Source organism: Mauremys mutica, chromosome 12 (genome assembly GCF_020497125.1).
Source record: "Mauremys mutica isolate MM-2020 ecotype Southern chromosome 12, ASM2049712v1, whole genome shotgun sequence".
In the NCBI taxonomy this organism is placed as follows: Eukaryota; Metazoa; Chordata; order Testudines; family Geoemydidae; genus Mauremys; species Mauremys mutica.
This window is the reverse complement of record NC_059083.1, coordinates 1,382,487-1,400,251: the sequence shown is the minus strand read 5'-3', so window position 1 is coordinate 1,400,251 and position 17,765 is coordinate 1,382,487. Positions and strand designations below refer to the sequence as shown.

The 17,765-nt window shown below is 63.0% G+C and overlaps 1 protein-coding gene across 15 annotated transcripts in view; it reads right to left on the bottom strand.

Annotated features, from left to right (window-relative positions):
* LOC123346001 (ras/Rap GTPase-activating protein SynGAP-like) overlaps positions 1–17,765 on the bottom strand; it is a 51,913-nt gene that overhangs the window by 5,992 nt on the left and 28,156 nt on the right. For 10 of the 15 annotated variants that reach the window (XM_044983167.1, XM_044983169.1, XM_044983172.1 and 7 more), the window contains 13 exons: positions 14,049–14,202; positions 13,559–13,657; positions 9,644–10,198; positions 9,349–9,493; positions 8,779–8,923; positions 7,762–7,998; positions 7,184–7,385; positions 6,751–6,929; positions 6,521–6,562; positions 4,927–5,794; positions 4,466–4,639; positions 4,066–4,277; positions 3,488–3,588 (listed from right to left, as the gene is read on the bottom strand). In XM_044983167.1, coding sequence (XP_044839102.1) covers positions 3,488–3,588; positions 4,066–4,277; positions 4,466–4,639; positions 4,927–5,794; positions 6,521–6,562; positions 6,751–6,929; positions 7,184–7,385; positions 7,762–7,998; positions 8,779–8,923; positions 9,349–9,493; positions 9,644–10,198; positions 13,559–13,657; positions 14,049–14,202 — 3,113 coding nt within the window. Of the gene's footprint in view, positions 1–3,484; positions 3,589–4,065; positions 4,278–4,465; positions 4,640–4,926; positions 5,795–6,520; positions 6,563–6,750; positions 6,930–7,183; positions 7,386–7,761; positions 7,999–8,778; positions 8,924–9,348; positions 9,494–9,643; positions 10,199–13,558; positions 13,658–14,048; positions 14,203–17,765 lie in introns of all 15 variants that reach the window. The other 5 variants (XM_044983174.1, XM_044983175.1, XR_006572899.1 and 2 more) reach the window with 3 other exon arrangements.

Below are 17,765 nucleotides of genomic sequence, written 5' to 3'. Positions count from 1 at the left end.
CCACGGCCTCCTCGGGCCCCAATCCTTGCACAGGCCTCACTAGCCCCTGAGCCAGGCCCCACGGCCTCCTCGGGCTCCAATCCTTGCACAGGCCTCACTAGCCCCTGAGCCAGGCCCCACGGCCTCCTCGGGCCCCAATCCCTGCACAGGCCTCACTAGCCCCTGAGCCAGGCCCCACGGCCTCCTCGGGCCCCAATCCCTGCACAGGCCTCACTAGCCCCTGAGCCAGGCCCCACGGCCTCCTCGGGCCCCAATCCCTGCACAGGCCTCACTAGCCCCTGAGCTGTGCTCCACGGCTTCTTTGGGCCCCAGTCGCTGCACAGGCTTTATAGCCCCCTGAGCAGAGCCGCCCAGAGGGGGGGGCAAGAGGGGCAATTTGCCCCAGGCCCCGCGTCCCGCAGGGGCCCCCAGGAGTGTGTTCCGGGGCCCCCGGAGTGTTTCCCCTCTTCCCGCGGCTCCGGTTGAGCTCCCGCAGGCACCGCAGGCATGACTGCGGAGGGGGGCGCTCGTCCCGCGGCTCGGCTGGACCTCCCACAGGCATGACTGCGGCAGGTCAACCGGAGCCGCGGGAACACGGCACCCGCCGCAGTCATGCAGGTCCGCTAGTCCCGGGCTCCGGTCGACCTGCCGCAGGCATGCCTGCGGGAGCTCAACCGGAGCCAAATGCCGCCCCCCAGGGAAAGGGCCGCCCCACGCGCCTGCTTGGCGCGCTGGGGTCTAGAGCCGCCCCTGAGCGGGGGCCCCCCGCCGCCGAAGACCCCGGGCCCCCGGAATTCTCTGGGCGGCCCTGCCCCTGAGCCGGGCTCCTATCCTTGCACAGGTCTCACTAGCCCCTGAGCCAGGCCCCAGGGCCTCCTTGGGCCCCTATCCCTGCACAGGTCTCACTAGGCCCCTGAGCCAGGCCCCACGGCCTCCCAGGACTCCGAACACAACACCTAGCTTTGGAGGCTATTCTTACCTGTCCCATGTCCCTTGCTGCCCAGGCTGCAAGGCCCATGTAAGCTCTCAGAGCTTGAGTATCAGGAGGTGATGGAACCACTCTGGGGACTGTGAGTTTAGTGGGGGAAATGTGGGGAGGGGGATTATTGGGGGCATTATGGTGTCAGATCGGGTGATTTTGGGGGAGCTATATGAGGGATTGTTGGGTTTCATGGGGGAATGTGTAGGGGTTGTGTGAGGGGATGATTGGGGAATAGAGAGTTTTATTGTGGAGTTGCTCTAAAGTCAGGGAGGGAGGGATGGGGAGGGGAGCTATTTCTCATGGTGTCCAGATGGCATCTCCTCATCCTAAACCCCATGGACCCAAGAAGTCCCCACTGCCCAGGGCCCCTCTTCACCTCTATCCAGGGGTGGCTCTAGCCATATCGCCGCCCCAAGCACGGAGGCATGCCACGGGGGGCGCTCTGCCGGTCGCCAGTCCCACGGCTCTGGTGGACCTCCCACAGACGTGCCTGCGAAGGGTCCGCTGGTCCCGCGGCTTCGGTGGAGCATCCGCAGGCACGCCTGCAGGAGGTCCACTGGAGCCGCCTGCCGCCCTCCTGGCGACCGGCAGAGCGCCCCCCGCGGCATGCCGCCCCAAGTACGCGCTTGGAGTGCTGGGGCCTGGAGCCGCCTGTCTCTATCCCCTGGAGGAGGCACTGAATGCCAGGCCTGCTCTGAGAGTACTGTAAGGGTGCACTGGCCCCCTCACCCTGTGAGCACCCTGATCCTACGTCCCCAAGAGGCAGGAACGTCGTCTAGGGCTAACACAGTGCTAGCCCTCCCCGTCCAATCATTTGTCATCCTCTCCCAGCCCTAGGCCTTCCTCCTTCCTGGTCCTAATGCTGTGGCGGTCAGTATGTCTGTGTCCTCCAACTCTAACCCTCATTTCTCCATCCACCTCTCCCAGTCCTGCCCCCTACTCTTCCATCCATCAGGCTGTCACTAGCCCTGCTCCTGGTCCATCCATCGGGCTGTCTCCCCAGCACTAGACCTGCTCCGGGTCCATCCATCGGGCTGTCTCCCCAGCACTAGCCCTGCTCCGGGTCCATCCATCGGGCTGTCTCCCCAGCACTAGCCCTGCTCCTGGTCCATCCATCAGTTTCCCCCAGCACTAGCCCTGCACCGGGTCCATCCATCGGTTTCCCCCAGCACTAGCCCTGCTCCTGGTCCATTCATCCATCAGTTTCCTCCAGCACTAGCCCTGCACCGGGTCCATCCATCAGTTTCCCCCAGCACTAGCCCTGCTCTGGGTCCATCCATCCATCAGTTTCCTCCAGCACTAGCCCTGCACCGGGTCCATCCATCAGTTTCCCCCAGCACTAGCCCTGCTCCCGGTCCATCCATCGGTTTCCCCCAGCACTAGCCCTGCTCCAGGTCCATCCATCGGTTTCCCCCAGCACTAGCCCTGCTTCGGGTCCATCCATTGGTTTCCCGCAGCACTAGCCCTGCTCTGGGTCCATCCATCGGGCTGTCTCCCCAGCACTAGCCCTGCTCTGGGTCCATCCATCGGGCTGTCTCCCTAGCACTAGCCCTGCTCCGGGACCATCCATTGGTTTCCCCCAGCACTAGCCCTGCTCTGGGTCCATCCATTGGTTTCCCGCAGCACTAGCCCTGCTCTGGGTCCATCCATCGGTTTCCCCCAGCACTAGTCCTGCTCTGGGTCCATCCATCGGGCTGTCTCCCTAGCACTAGCCCTGCTCCGGGTCCATCCATTGGTTTCCCCCAGCACTAGCCCTGCACCGGGTCCATCCATCGGTTTCCCCCAGCACTAGCCCTGCTCCTGGTCCATTCATCCATCAGTTTCCTCCAGCACTAGCCCTGCACCGGGTCCATCCATCAGTTTCCACCAGCACTAGCCCTGCTCTGAGTCCATCCATCGGTTTCCCCAGCACTAGCCCTGCTCCTGGTCCATCCATCCATCAGTTTCCTCCAGCACTAGCCCTGCACCGGGTCCATCCATCAGTTTCCCCCAGCACTAGCCCTGCTCTGGGTCCATCCATCGGTTTCCCCCAGCACTAGCTCTGCTCCGGGTCCATCCATCGGGCTGTCTCCCTAGCACTAGCCCTGCTCCGGGTCCATCCATTGGTTTCCCCCAGCACTAGCCCTGCTCTGGGTCCATCCATCGGTTTCCCCCAGCACTAGCCCTGCTCCGGGTCCATCCATCGGTTTCCCGCAGCACTAGCCCTGCTCCGGGTCCATCCATCGGGCGGTCTCCCCAGCACTAGCCCTGCTCCGGGTCCATCCATCGGTTTCCCCCAGCACTAGCCCTGCTCTGGGTCCATCCATCGGTTTCCCCCAGCACTAGCCCTGCTCCAGGTCCATCCATTGGTTTCCCGCAGCACTAGCCCTGCTCCGGGTCCATCCATCGGTTTCCCCCAGCACTAGCCCTGCTCCGGGTCCATCCATCGGTTTCCCCCAGCACTAGCCCTGCCCGTGGCACAGACAGCAGACGAGATGGGATGGGAAATGGAGACACGGAAAAGAAAAATGACATTGTAATTTCCACCTGAGCGTCGAGCAGGCGTTTCCGGGGTTCGGAGACGTCGTGGGCGGCCGAGTGATCCCTGCGCAGCTCCTCCTCCACCAGCATCAACCTGCAGGGACAGGCTTCACTGGAGTCAATCCGGGCTCCCGCGGGGGGAGGCCAAGGGTCCCTGACAGCTAACACCCAGTGGGGTAGGGGGCAGATGGAGCAGGTCCCTGGGGGGGGGGGCAGAGGCCACGGCAGGTACCTGGGGGGATGTGATGGGAGGCAGCTCCTAGAGGCACTGTTCCCTCCCTGCCCTGAGTTCAGGATCTCTGAGGGGATCCTCCTATGACCCCCCACCCCAGCTCCTGTGTGTGCTGGGGACCTCATGACCCCCTCATAGCCATGTATCAGGGACCCTGTGACCCCCATCTCCCCACACATGCCAGGGATCCTGTGCCTCTGCCATGAGCCTCCCCCCCATGTGTGCCAGGGACCCTGTGACCTCCCATCTTCCCCAACATGTGCCAGGGACCCCGTGGCCCCCACTTTCCCCGCACATGCCCAGGACCCAGTGACCCTACCATAAGGCCCCACCACTCCGATCCGCCCCTCACCTGCCGATGATGCTCTTGATCTGTGAGTCCTTCTCCACCTGCTGCAGGCGCAGCCGCTTCTCACTCTGCTCCAGCCGTTGCTGGTACTGCATCAGGATCTTGCTGGTCTGCTCCTCTTGTGACATCAGGCGCCGCTCGTACTCCTCCAGCTTGCGGTTCGACATGTGCAGCCGCTCTTTCAGTGAGTGGATCTCCTCCTCATATTCCTTCACCTGGAGGGAGAGGCAATGTGATGGCCATGAGGGCACTTCTGCCTCGAGGCAGGGGCTCGTGCCTCCCCACTGTGAAGGACTGGGGGCCAGGACTCCTGCGTTCTATCCTTGGCATGAGGAGAGGAGTGGGGTCTAGTGGGTTAAAGCAGGGGTGGTTGCTGTGAGTCAGGCCTCCTGGGTTCTCTTACCCGGTCCAGCCGGCTCTCATCCATGGATTTGGAGTACTCCTTCAGCTTGTACTCCTCGCGCTCGATGTGGGAGCTCTCAATGTCGGCTGACAGGTGTGGCATGTTGGAAACCCAGGCCACGGTGCGCTCAGAGGCAGGCATGACCGGGTTCAGCGTGGAAGGCGTGTGCGATGGCTGTGGGGGGAGAGTTAGTGAGCATGGAATGAGAGCCCCTCCCTGCCCCAGAGACTCCCCCCACCGCCCTGTTGGGGCCCCTGGAAGACAGACCACCACCCCTACCTGAAGGTCAGCTACCCACCCTGAGCAGTACTGACGCTCCACTCCTGAGGACTGACCCCTGAGCCTCCTCACTGTCCCCCTTTGTACCACTCCCCACCTGTCCACTCTGCCCCATCTCCCCACTCACTGACACCCCTCCCCACACCCCACACCCCTTGCCTCCCTTCCTGCCCTCCCCACACCTGCTTGGTAATGGTTGGCTTGAGTGCAGAGGGCGTCTCCTTGGTGACCGACTGCTGGCGGGCACGGGCTGGCCCGTAGGTGGGCTCAGGTGACTGCAGCAGGTTGCCACTGGAGGGCCGGGGTTTCTGGGCCGCGCTGACCGTCAGCTGCTGAGACTTTCCGCGCTGAAGTGGGACCTGGGGCTGCGGCTGGGGCGGGGCTCGCTGGGGCTGGGGCCCGATGGTGATCTGTGGGGGGGAGAGCATGTTCTGCAGGTTCTCCTGCAGCGAGAGCTGGCGCTTGGTGAACTCGGAGCCCTGGCGGGTGAACTCGTCACTGTAGCTGTGGCTGTGGATGATGTGCTTACTGGCGGACAGATCCTCGCTTTTGCTGTAGCCGTGGAAGGGGGCAAAGGTGTCGGGGTTGCCCTCAGACGGCCGGTGCGAGGGTGCGGCTGAGGGCCCGTCTGAGGCCATGTGGAAGAGGGGGTTCTGGAAGGAGAGGGGCACCCTAAGCTGCTGGGCTGCAGCCCCATCAGTGGTGACTCCCATGTGGCTGAGCCGCAGGCCAGCCGCGATGCTGGAGCCACTGCCCTGCGAGAGGCGACTGGGCCGCAGTCCCATGGCCGCGGTGATGGAGGCCTGGCTACTGTTGAGCATGTCGCCCACACTCTGCAGGTTGGAGACGCTGTTCATGCGGCTGTCCTGCAGGTCCAGCATCGAGACGCTCTTGTTGACGCTCAGCATCTTCTGGTCGGGCTCCGTGATGTCGGAGCTGCTGGTGCAGTAGGCAGGCGAGGAGCGGGCCAGCGGGGGTCGCGTCACAAAGAACATGTCCTTGGAGCCCTTCTCCTTGGTGGGCGAAGGCAACCGGGTCATGTCCATGGAGCTGTGGGGGCAGAAAGGCCAAGTGGTCAGCACTAGGGCCAATGCTCCAGCGGGGATGGGGAGAAGGGAGCAGTGAGCAGCCCCAGCCCAGGGCTCCTGGGGGATGGGGAGTTGGAACAGCCTGGTGGGGGGCAGACGGGGGGAAGAGCAGCCCCAGCCCAGGGCTCCTGGGGGATGGGGAGCAGCCCGGGGGGCGGGGGGAGGACAGACTTGTGGGGGGGAGAACAGTCCCAGTCCATGGCCCCTGGGGGATGGGGAGTCGGGGAGCAGCCAGGGGGCGGGGGGAGGACAGACAGGGGGTAGAACAGCCCCAGCCCAGGGTCGATGGGGGAGTCGGGGAGCAGACAGGGGGCGGGGGGAGGACAGAAGGGGGGTAGAACAGCCCCAGCCCATGGCCCCTGGGGGATAAGGGATGGGGGAGTCTCTGAGCAGACCATGATGTGTGACCATCCCTTCCTAGTCCCCCTGCAGCTCCCCAAAAATGAGCCTCCTGCACACAGACTCCACAGGATCCCCCAGAGGAGGAAATGGGCCCAGCCTGGTGCTGCCCAGGCCTCACACAGAGCTACTTGGAACAGGGCAGTGCTCACTCCCTGTGTCCCCCTGGGACCGGTGCAGGGCAAGGAAGGGGAATGGTGGTGTTGCTCCCCATCAGGAAGGGTGGGTGGGGCGGCAGGGGGTGTACCGGACGGTATGGGGCCAGTGTGGGGACCGTGCCAGGACTCACCTGTTGAGGCCCCGCACCATGTAGGGCTGCAGATCGACGGAGCTGCAGGGGGAGCAGAGGCAGCAGTTAGTGTTGGGGGGAGACCTGGACAGGATCCTACATGGGAAAGGGGGGAGGGGGGCAAAGGGAGATGCTCCCTGGTCGCCCCCGCAGTGAATTGGGTTTGCAGCCCTATCCAGTGCCCTGCTGTCTCCCACTTCCCTCCAGCCCCCAGCCCCAGACTCACTCACCTGTTGAGGTCACGCATCATGTAGGGCTGCATGTCAGAGGATGGCCCCCGCAGGATGATGGGCTTAGTTTGCAGCCGCTCCCCTTGGTGACTTGGCTGCCGCTGGATATGCGGGTTCCTGAGGGCGACGCTGATGTCATTGAGCAGCCGAGGCAGGGGGCCTAGCTTGATCAGGGCTTCCTGGGGCCAGGGGCAGAAAGACAGGGGAGGGGGTTAGCATGAGACCTGGGGATCCCGGCTGTCCTCCTAGAGCCAGGAGAGAACCCAAGCGTCCTGGCTCCCAGCCCCCCCTGCTCTACCCCACTAGTCCCCACTCCCCTCCCAGAGCTGGGAGAGAATCCAGGAGTTCTGGCTTTCATCCCCCACTCCCCTCCAAGAGCTGGGAAGGAACCCAGGAGTCGTGGCTCCTAGCCCCATGTCCGAGGTCTCTGTACCTTGCTGAGCTGGGGCATGACCTCCCAGAGCAGAGCATGCAGTGTGGAGAGCTCGCGGCCCAGGTCAATGTAGCCCTCAAAGCTGCTGCTGTTGGTCAGGGTGTCGAGGTTTGAGATCTCATAGAGGAACTGCTGCATGCTGGCCCACTCCAGCTCCAGGAACTCGTTCATGAATGCCATGTACTCCTCCTTGCTGCCGAACCTGGTGTGGGGTTGAGGGTGGTGGGTTAGTGGGGTACAGAATCCCCCCATACAACACCCAGGCCCCCTCCCATGCTGGCCCACTCCCACCCAGGAACTCATTCACGAATGTCATGTACTCCTTGCTGCTGACCCTGCCAGCAGGCAGAGGGGTCCATGGAGTACAGCACCCCCTACATACAGCCCCATACAATGCGCAGAACCCTCCTGGAACTCATCTCTGAATGACACATACTTCTCTGTGTGGCTGAAACCTGCCAAGGGTGGGGGGGCTTGAGTCAGCAGGGTGTAGAACCCTAAGTTGCCCCTCCCCCAAAAAAATTCCCCACACCCGTGATGTCCCACGCTGATGCCCTGGTCCATGGTGCATCTCTCACTTGCTGAAGTTGGCCAGGTTCTGGATGACTTTGGCGATGAGGGTCAGCGTGCGGGACGTCTGCTCGTCTGGGTACTCCTGCATGAGCCCAAAGAGGCTGGGCGACATGACCGCCGGGCACAGGAAGCGCAAGAAGAGCGAGGCACTGATCAGCCGGTCAGCGATGTCCTCGCGGCCCCTCTCAGCGCAGCGCAGACGCCACGAGGCAAACACCTCCTTCAGCTCCCGCGGGAACACACTGTGGGGAGGGTGAAGGGCCATCAGTGACCCCCCAGGCCTCCTGAGACCATATGCCCCCAGAGCCCATGCCCCTCCCCCCCTCCCGAGCCCATGTGCTCCCCACAGGGCACAGACCACCTTCAGCTCCTGCGGGAACACACTGTGGGGAGGGTGAAGGGCCATCAGTGACCCCCCAGGCCTCCTGAGACCATATGCCCCCAGAGCCCATGCCCCTCCCCCCCTCCCGAGCCCATGTGCTCCCCACAGGGCACAGACCACCTTCAGCTCCTGCGGGAACACACTGTGGGGAGGGTGAAGGGCCATCAGTGACCCCCCAGGCCTCCTGAGACCATATGCCCCCAGAGCCCATTCCCCCCCCCCCCCCGAGCCCATGTGCTCCCCACAGGGCACAGACCACCTTCAGCTCCTGCGGGAACACACTGTGGGGAGGGCAGAGGGGTCATCAATGACCCACACACAGCCCTGAGCCCACCCCCCTCCACAGGGCACCGATGGCCTTCAGCTCCCATGGGAACAGAGTGCAGGGGTGGCAGGGACATCGGTGAGCTCCGGAGTCCCCCATACACCTCGCCATAGGGCACACACCTTCCTCAGCTTCTGCCTGAACTCTCAGTGCCCTCACCACCTCCTCCCTCCCCTGGCCCTCCACCTCCTGCCTCCACCCGTTCCCTCAAATCCCCCCACACTGTGCTGCACAATTGCACTGCTAACCCTGCACAGCACCTGCTCACTCCCTGCCCCTGGACATACCACCATCCCTCTGCCAGCTGGCACCCACCAGTGCGAATTGACGACCTTGCAGAGCGCCAGCTCACAGCACATACGCAGGTTGGCCTGGTGGTCAGGCAGGGTGGATGAGGAGCATTTCATGGGGTCAACCTCACAGTTCTCCTCTGACTCGTAGAGCGCCCGGATGAACTCACCTGCAGGAATAGAGGGCAGAGAGCTAGTGGGGCAGGGATAGGGGTGCCAGGCTGGACACAGCCCCAGGATCCAGCTCCTACCACCCTGCACACTCCGTCCTATCCGTCAGGGAACTGAAGCTGGGGAGGGGGTGCTCCACCAGCCTCTCCAGAGACCAGATGGAATGAGATGCCAACTCAGGTGTATCCCAGTGCCAGGACCAGCTGTTCGGTTGGGGATCACACCCCATCGCCAGGCTGGGTACAGGGCTAACACCCCTAAACCCCAGATCCCACCCTCTGGGCATACAGATCCCTCAGGCACGGTGCACAGACCCACATGCCTCCCAAGGAGCAGGGCACATGCCCCCCTTCACACGCACAGGACCCAGACTCCGCACCCACACCCACGAAGGTAAGCAAACCCCTCCCCCTCTCTCACTCACCAATGGCGTCCTTGAGGTATTTCTGGCCAATGAGTTTCAGATACTCCTCTATGGCTTTCGTGGCCAGGGTGTTCTCCCGAAATATCAAGTGCTCCCGGTCCATGAACCGATCAACTTCCGTCATGGCCATGTCCGAGAGGAAATCCTGCAGGGGTTAGGCCGGGCGGGGGCGTGAGCGAGGGGACCCAACTCCCCAAACCTGCCCACCCCGTGCCCAGAAGGACCTGAGAGGTAGACAATTCAGAGGGCACTTTGTCCTCCAACTCTGCCACCGTCCCTCCCACTCTCCCGGTACCTTGGCTTTGCCAGTGCTCTGCAGGATGTGCACCAGCGCGCAGGCCACTTCCTCCTTGCTCTTGACGCTCAGGACCGGCTCCAGCACGGCACACAGCATGCGGTAGTTGTTGGTCACATACTCAGCAAACTCTTTGTACAGCTCCATGGGGAGGATGCTCATGGTCTGGAAGCGGCTCTTGACGCGCACAGCAGGGCAGCTGGCCTTGCTCTTGCTGGTGCTGGGCTGGCTGAGCGGGTACCACTGCTCGGCGAAGTGGCGCCCGGTGACGCTGGCGATGGGGATGCTGACCATGCCCACGTAGTTGCTCTTGTCCTTCTTGCGCTTCTTGTCCGTGTCCTTGTAGATGTGCAGGCGGATGGTGCGCACGGCTGGCAGGTTGTTGAACTCGAAGTGCTCGCCCCAGAAGACATTGTCCGTGCGCATCTTGCTGGTGGTGCGGGCGTAGAGCATGTCGTCGAGGCACAGCTCGCAGTAATAGCGCTTCTTGGGTGGCAGCTCCCGTGCCTCAATGATCCACAGCTTCAGCACATTGTCCACCCGCCGGCTGTTATCCTGGGGGGCACAGGGGGTTAGATGGGGTGAGGGGGATGCCTGTTATCCTGGGGGACACAGGGGGTTAGATGGGGGGGTGCTGGCTGTTACCCTGGGGGGCACAGGGGGTTAGATGGGTTGGGGGGCTGGCTGTTATCTTGAGGAGGCACAGAGGCTTAGATGTGGCGGGGGTGCTGGCTGTTATCCTGGGAGGCATGGGGGGTTAGATGGGGTGAGGAGGCTGCCTGTTATCCTGGGGGACACAGGAGGTTAGATGGGGTAGGGAGGCTGGCTGTTACCCTGGGGGGCACAGGGGGTTAGATGGGGGGGGTGCTGGCTGTTATCTTGAGGAGGCACAGAGGCTTAGATGTGGCGGGGGTGCTGGCTGTTATCCTGGGAGGCATGGGGGGTTAGATGGGGTGAGGAGGCTGCCTGTTATCCTGGGGGACACAGGAGGTTAGATGGGGTAGGGAGGCTGGCTGTTACCCTAGGGGGCACAGGGGGTTAGATGGGGGGGTGCTGGCTGTTATCCTGGGGGGCACAGGAGGTTAGATGGGGCAGGGAGGCTGGCTGTTACCCTAGGGGGCACAGGGGGTTAGATGGGGGGGTGCTGGCTGTTACCCTAGGGGGCACAGGGGGTTAGATGGGGGTCAGTGCTATGGAGCACAGGGAGATCGGGTGCAGGCAAGTTAGGGGGATGAGGATGTAGGTAGGGGTTGGTGCTATGGGGTGTAGGAATGGGGACAGGCAGGTGGGTCAGGGTTATGGGGCGCAGGCAGGGGGATGAAGATGTAGGCTGGGGTCTGTGCTATGGGATGTGTGGGTTGGTGCTATGGGACCCAGGCAGGGGTCGGTGCTATGGGAGCCAGGCAGGTGGCTTGGTGCTATGGGGTGTGTGGGTCGGTGCTATGGGACGCAGGCAGGGGTCGGTACTATGGGGTGTGTGGGTCAGTGCTATGGGACCCAGGCAGGTGGGTTGGTGCTATGGGGTGTGTGGGTCAGTGCTATGGGACCCAGGCAGGTGGGTTGGTGCGATGGGGTGTGTGGGTCGGTGCTATGGGGTGTGTGCGTCGGTGCTGTGGGACCCAGTCAGGGGTCGGTGCTATGGGGTGTGTGGGTCAGTGCTATGGGAGCCAGGCAGGTGGGTTGGTGCGATGCGGTGTGTGGGTCGGTGCTATGGGGTGTATGGGTTGGTGCTATGGGACCCAGGCAGGTGGGTTGGTGCTATGGGGTGTGTGGGTCAGTGCTATGGGACCCAGGCAGGTGGGTTGGTGCTATGGGGTGTGTGGGTTGATGCTATGGGATGCAGGCAGGGGTCGGTGCTATGGGGTGTGTGGGTCAGTGCTATGGGAGCCAGGCAGGTGGGTTGGTGCTATGGGGTGTGTGGGTTGATGCTATGGGATGCAGGCAGGGGTCGGTGCTATGGGGTGTGTGGGTCAGTGCTATGGGACCCAGTCAGGGGTTGGTGCGATGGGGTGTGTGGGTTGGTGCTATGGGGTGTGTGGGTCAGTGCTATGGGACCCAGGCAGGTGGGTTGGTGCGATGGGGTGTGTGGGTCGGTGCTATGCGGTGTGTGCGTCGGTGCTGTGGGACCCAGTCAGGGGTCGGTGCTATGGGGTGTGTGGGTTGGTGCTATGGGACCCAGGCAGGTGGGTTGGTGCTATGGGGTGTGTGGGTTGATGCTATGGGATGCAGGCAGGGGTTGGTGCTATGGGGTGTGTGGGTCAGTGCTATGGGACCCAGGCAGGTGGGTTGGTGCGATGGGGTGTGTGGGTTGGTGCTATGGGACCCAGGCAGGTGGGTTGGTGCTATGGGGTGTGTGGGTCAGTGCTATGGGACCCAGGCAGGTGGGTTGGTGCTATGGGGTGTGTGGGTCGGTGCTATGGGACCCAGGCAGGTGGGTTGGTGCGATGGGGTGTGTGCGTCGGTGCTGTGGGACCCAGTCAGGGGTCGGTGCTGTGGGGTGTGTGGGTCAGTGCTATGGGACCCAGGCAGGTGGGTCGGTGCTATGGGGTGTGTGGGTCAGTGCTATGGGAGCCAGGCAGGTGGGTTGGTGCGATGCGGTGTGTGGGTTGGTGCTATGGGGTGTATGGGTTGGTGCTATGGGACCCAGGCAGGTGGGTCGGTGCTATGGGGTGTGTGGGTCAGTGCTATGGGAGCCAGGCAGGTGGGTTGGTGCGATGGGGTGTGTGCGTCGGTGCTGTGGGACCCAGTCAGGGGTCGGTGCTATGGGGTGTGTGGGTTGATGCTATGGGACCCAGGCAGGTGGGTTGGTGCGATGGAGTGTGTGGGTCGGTGCTATGGGGTGTGTGGGTTGGTGATATGGGACCCAGTCAGGGGTCGGTGCTATGGGGTGTGTGGGTCGGTGCTGTGGGACCCAGTCAGGGGTCGGTGCTATGGGGTGTGTGGGTCGGTGCTGTGGGACCCAGTCAGGGGTCGGTGCTATGGGGTGTGTGGGTCAGTGCTATGGGACCCAGGCAGGTGGGTCGGTGCGATGGGGTGTGTGCGTCGGTGCTGTGGGACCCAGTCAGGGGTCGGTGCTGTGGGGTGTGTGGGTCAGTGCTATGGGACCCAGGCAGGTGGGTTGGTGCGATGGGGTGTGTGCGTCGGTGCTATGGGGTGTGTGGGTTGGTGCTATGGGACCCAGGCAGGTGGGTTGATGCGATGGGGTGTGTGGGTCGGTGCGATGGGGTGTGTGCGTCGGTGCTGTGGGACCCAGTCAGGGGTCGGTGCTATGGGGTGTGTGGGTCAGTGCTATGGGAGCCAGGCAGGTGGGTTGGTGCGATGCGGTGTGTGGGTCGGTGCTATGGGGTGTATGGGTTGGTGCTATGGGACCCAGGCAGGTGGGTCGGTGCTATGGGGTGTGTGGGTCAGTGCTATGGGAGCCAGGCAGGTGGGTTGGTGCGATGCGGTGTGTGGGTCGGTGCTGTGGGACCCAGTCAGGGGTCGGTGCTATGGGGTGTGTGGGTCAGTGCTATGGGATGCAGGCAGGGGTCGGTGCTATGGGGTGTGTGGGTCAGTGCTATGGGATGCAGGCAGGGGTCGGTGCTATGGGGTGTGTGGGTCAGTGCTATGGGATGCAGGCAGGGGTCGGTGCTGTGGGGTGTGTGGGTCAGTGCTATGGGAGCCAGGCAGGTGGGTTGGTGCTGTGGGGAACTGCGTGTGCTCTGCGGTAAATTGAGGCTGTAACAGTAGCTCCTGGCAGGGGGACACAACTCCTGAGGAGCAGGGCAGCAGGCGAACATGTGGGGAGAGAGGGACATGTGTGCACAGCTGTGGGGGGCTGGACCCAGCCTCCTGCCCTTTAGCTCTCCTGTCAGCCAGTATCCACTTCTGTCCCCTGGGGCTCCCCTGCCCCCCAGCTTCCCTCCGCTACAGCACCTTGTTGGGTTTCACGGCTCGCTGCAGGTTCTCGATCCACTTGTCGCGCTCTGCGGCTGAGCGGCAAGCAAAGCACTTGGTGCCGGACGCAGTGGTGACCTGAGGAAGAGAGAATGAGGAGCAGCTGAGCAGGGCCACATGTACTTCCATACACCCTGACAGGGGTGCCCAGCCATACGTCTCCTTCCCCTTCCAGTGCTGGGGAGAGAACCCAGGAGTCCTGGCTCCCAGCCCCCACTCCCCTCCCAGAGCTGGGGACAGAACCCAGGAGTCCTGGCTCCCAGACCGCTGCTCTAACCCACCCACCAGACCCCACTCCCCTTCAAGAGCTGGGATAGAACCCAGGTGTCAAGGCTCCCAGCCCCCCTGCTCTAACCCACTGGATCCCACTCCCCTCCCAGAGCCAGGGACAGAACCCAGGAGTCCTGGCTCCCAGCCCCTGGGCCCTGCTCCCTTGCAGGTGCTAGCGCCCCGGGCTGGGCTGCCATACCTCGAAGCAAAACTCCTGGCCCAGGATGCTGCTGTGCACGGGTTTGATGATGGAGTCCTCATCCAGGTTGAGCTCCAGGGCCTCAGCCGCGCTGCTGGGGCTCAGCAGGGACTCGTGGGAGTGCGACTCCTTGAAGCTCTGCATGAGGCGGGCTCTGCGGGGGAGGGGAGCTGGTGAGACGGGGGGCTTGTGGGCCCTGTGTCTCGTGTCATTGGAGTGAGTCCAGTGCAGCAGGATCAAACACAGTGAATCTGGTGCCATGACACAAGCATGGGACGGGGAGAGGGAGGGGGAGACAACTGAGACATGGGCTCTGGAGCCGCTGAGGGGGGCGTGTGGGCAGCCAAGCTATGGGGGCATGGGGTCCTACAGCCTCCCGGGTGTGTGCAGAACATGCCCTAGCTGTGGCCATGGCACTGGTGAGACCACACAGACAGCTGGTGCCCGGGACGGGGGGTACCTGGGGGATTCAGCGGCTGGCCATGGGAGGGGCCCCTATAGACAATTCTGCACTGCCGGGGGGTCTGGACCGCAGAACGAGAGAGAGAGAAAGAGAGAAAGAGTCAGAGACAAACACAAATTAACTGAGTGGGGAGGAGGGCCCCACGCAGGGTCCCTGGGGGTCACCCTGGGAGGCTGCAACCCACAGGTAAATCACATAGCATTTTCATAGACACCAAGCCACATTAGAACAAGGGCAGCACCATAACCCCCCTGTTACAGAGCAGGAAACAGACACAGAGGGGAAAGGGATTTAACCCCCCCCTTCCCCTCCGCAAAATCACTCTGGTCTCTGGCAAAAGCTAAAGATAGAACACAGGAGCTTCCAGTCCCTGCCCCAAAATCCACTAGACCCCATGCCCCTCCTCAAGCTGGGTATAGAACTCAGGCATCCTGGCTCCCAAACCCTGCCACAAACCCACTAGATGTCAACCTCTCCCCCGTCTCAGCTGGGGCTAGACCCCCCCCACCTCAACCTGCTAAACCCCACAGCCCTCCCTGAGCTGGGGATGGAACCCAGGAGCCCTGGCTCCCAGCCCCCCCAACCCACTAGACCCCCCAACCCCCCGAATCCTCCAAGCTAGAGACAGAAACCAGGAGTCCTGGTTCCCAACCCACTAGACCCCAACCCCCCACCCCCGATCCTCCAAGCCAGAGATAGAACCGAAGAGTTCTGGTTTCCAGCCCCCCAAACTCACTAGACCCCCCAATCCCCCAAGCCAGGGATAGAACCCAGGAGTCCTGGCTCTCAGTTCCCTGAGGATGCCCCATGCTGGCGAGGACACACAAGGCACCCCCCAGCTGGTGCAGGTGAGTGGCCGCCCCCAGCAGGTTATTTTTAGCGACTGGGCTGCGTAAGCAGAGAGGCCCCTGCGTCTCCGGGAGGCAGCGACTCAGAGCTCGGCTGGGCTCGGCTCTGCCGTCACTGGAGCAGAGTGGGGGCGGGCGCCGCTAAAAATACTCACCCGGCCAGGCAGGGATGTGTCGGCAGTGGGCCTGGGGTGCCAGGCAGAGCAGGGGCCCGTGGAGGGGAGCCCTGGAGCAGGCGCGGGGGAAACCCAGACGGGGAACAGGAAAGGGGGGGACCCCTGTTGGAACTGGGGGAGCCGGGGGGGCCGGCAGGGAATACACGGAGGGGGAAGCCCAGGCTGAGGGGAGAAGAGCCAGAGACATAGGAAAGGAGGAAGCCCAGGCTGGGGAGGGGGCAGGGATGTGAATGGGGAGCCCATGCAGTGTTGCGGGGCTGCTGAGGACACTGGGGGAGGGCCAGAGGGGAGGCAACTGGGCTACGGGGACAGGATAGGGGTGGGGGATCCCAAACCTGGTGGGGAGCCAGGAGTCCAGATACCAAGACAGCTGTACTCCTCCCAGCTGTGTCTACAAATGGGGGGCAGATCACAGGCACTCCCCAGTTTGCCTCCATACAGCCTCCATCCACATGCCTGCCCCTCCTATACACAGAGAGCCTGCACAGCCCTATAGCCGTTATACGTCACACAAATACTGAAATGCAGCCACCTCTGGGCTGGGGTGAGGGGACTATAGAAACAGGACAGGAGTGTGAAACCGGATGGGCAGGAGAACCTTGTACCCAAGCAATACCCCAGTGAGGCTCCAGGGACTCCTTGGTGCCCGAATGTGCCAGGACACTGGAGCCCTTCCCCGCCTTGGAGCACAGCATCCCCAACTGGGGCCAGCCCTGACGCTGAAGGGAGTGCCCCCCACACCCCGAGTGCTGCACTGGGGCACAGGCAGAGCAGCCCCCACCCCACTTCCTTTCTCTGGAACCCTCCCATCTTGGTTTGTCCCCAGCCAGCCATGCTTGGGCTGCGCCCGGCCGTGGAAGATGCAGAAGTTCTACGACCAGAAGGGACCATCGTGATCATATAGTGACGTCTGCCCCTGCCCTCCGCCCCGCTATTGTGCAGGCCAGAGACTTGTCCCAGCTAATGCCTAGAGCAGAGCTTCTACAAACCAGCATTTAGGAGTGCATGAGTGTGTGTGTATACATGCATGTGCGCCTGTGTGTGTGTGTGTGTGCGCGCATGCAGGTGTGTGCCTGTGTGCATGAGTGTGTGTGTATACGTGCATGTGTGCCTGTGTGTGTGTGTGTGTGTGCGCGCAGGTGTGTGCCTGTGTGCCTGAGTGTGTGTGTATACGTGCATGTGTGCCTGTGTGTGTGTGTGCGCGCAGGTGTGTGCCTGTGTGCATGAGTGTGTGTGTATACATGCATGTGTGCCTGTGTGTGTGTGTGTGTGCATGTGTGCGTGCAGGTGTGTGCCTGTGTGCATGAGCGTGTGTGTATACGTGCATGTGCGCCTGTGTGTGTGTGTGTGCGCGCGCGCAGGTGTGTGCCTGTGTGCATGAGTGTGTGTGTATACGTGCATGTGTGCCTGTGTGTGTGTGTGCGCGCGCATGCAGGTGTGTGCCTGTGTGCATGAGTGTGTGTGTATACGTGCATGTGCGCCTGTGTGTGTGTGTATGCGTGCGCGCAGGTGTGTGCCTGTGTGCATGAGCGTGTGCACGTGCATGTGTGTGTGCGTGTGCATGTTGGGGGGTGTTACTTTCTTCCCACCCCACCCCTGTGGTCAATCTTGCTGGATCCTGACATGAAAGTCTCACAATCCTGAGTTACTAAGCTCCTCATACAGCAAAAGTTTGGCATGGCTTTAACCTCTCACATGCGCGCACGCACACACACGTCACAAACGCACACACACACTGACATGCATGCACCACATGCACATGCACCTGGGGCCCAGGGCCGGCTCCAGACCCCAGCGCGCCAAGCGCGCGCTTGGGGCGGCGTCCCGCGGGAGGGTGGCAGGCGGCTGCGGTGGACCTCCTGCAGACGTGCCTGCGGAGGGTCCGCTGGTCCCGCGGCTCCGGTGGAGCATCCACAGGCACGTCTGCGGGAGTTCCACCGGGGCCGCGGGACCAGCGACCGCCAGAGCGCCCCCCACGGCGTGCCGCCCTGCTTGGGGCAGCGGAAATCCTAGAGCCGCCCCTGCTGGGGCCCCCCCATGTCCCCACACCCACTCGGGCAGGTGTCTGTGCCCCCTGCTTGTGCCTTCCCTGCTCCCTGCTCTCCCCACTGGGCCAGCGAGGACTCACCGGGTGGGGCAGGGACATGGGCTGGGATGGGGGGGGCGCCGGGCCAGGCTCCAGCAGCCAGGGAGACAGAGAGGACCAGTCGGGCCAGGGCTGGGATCTCTG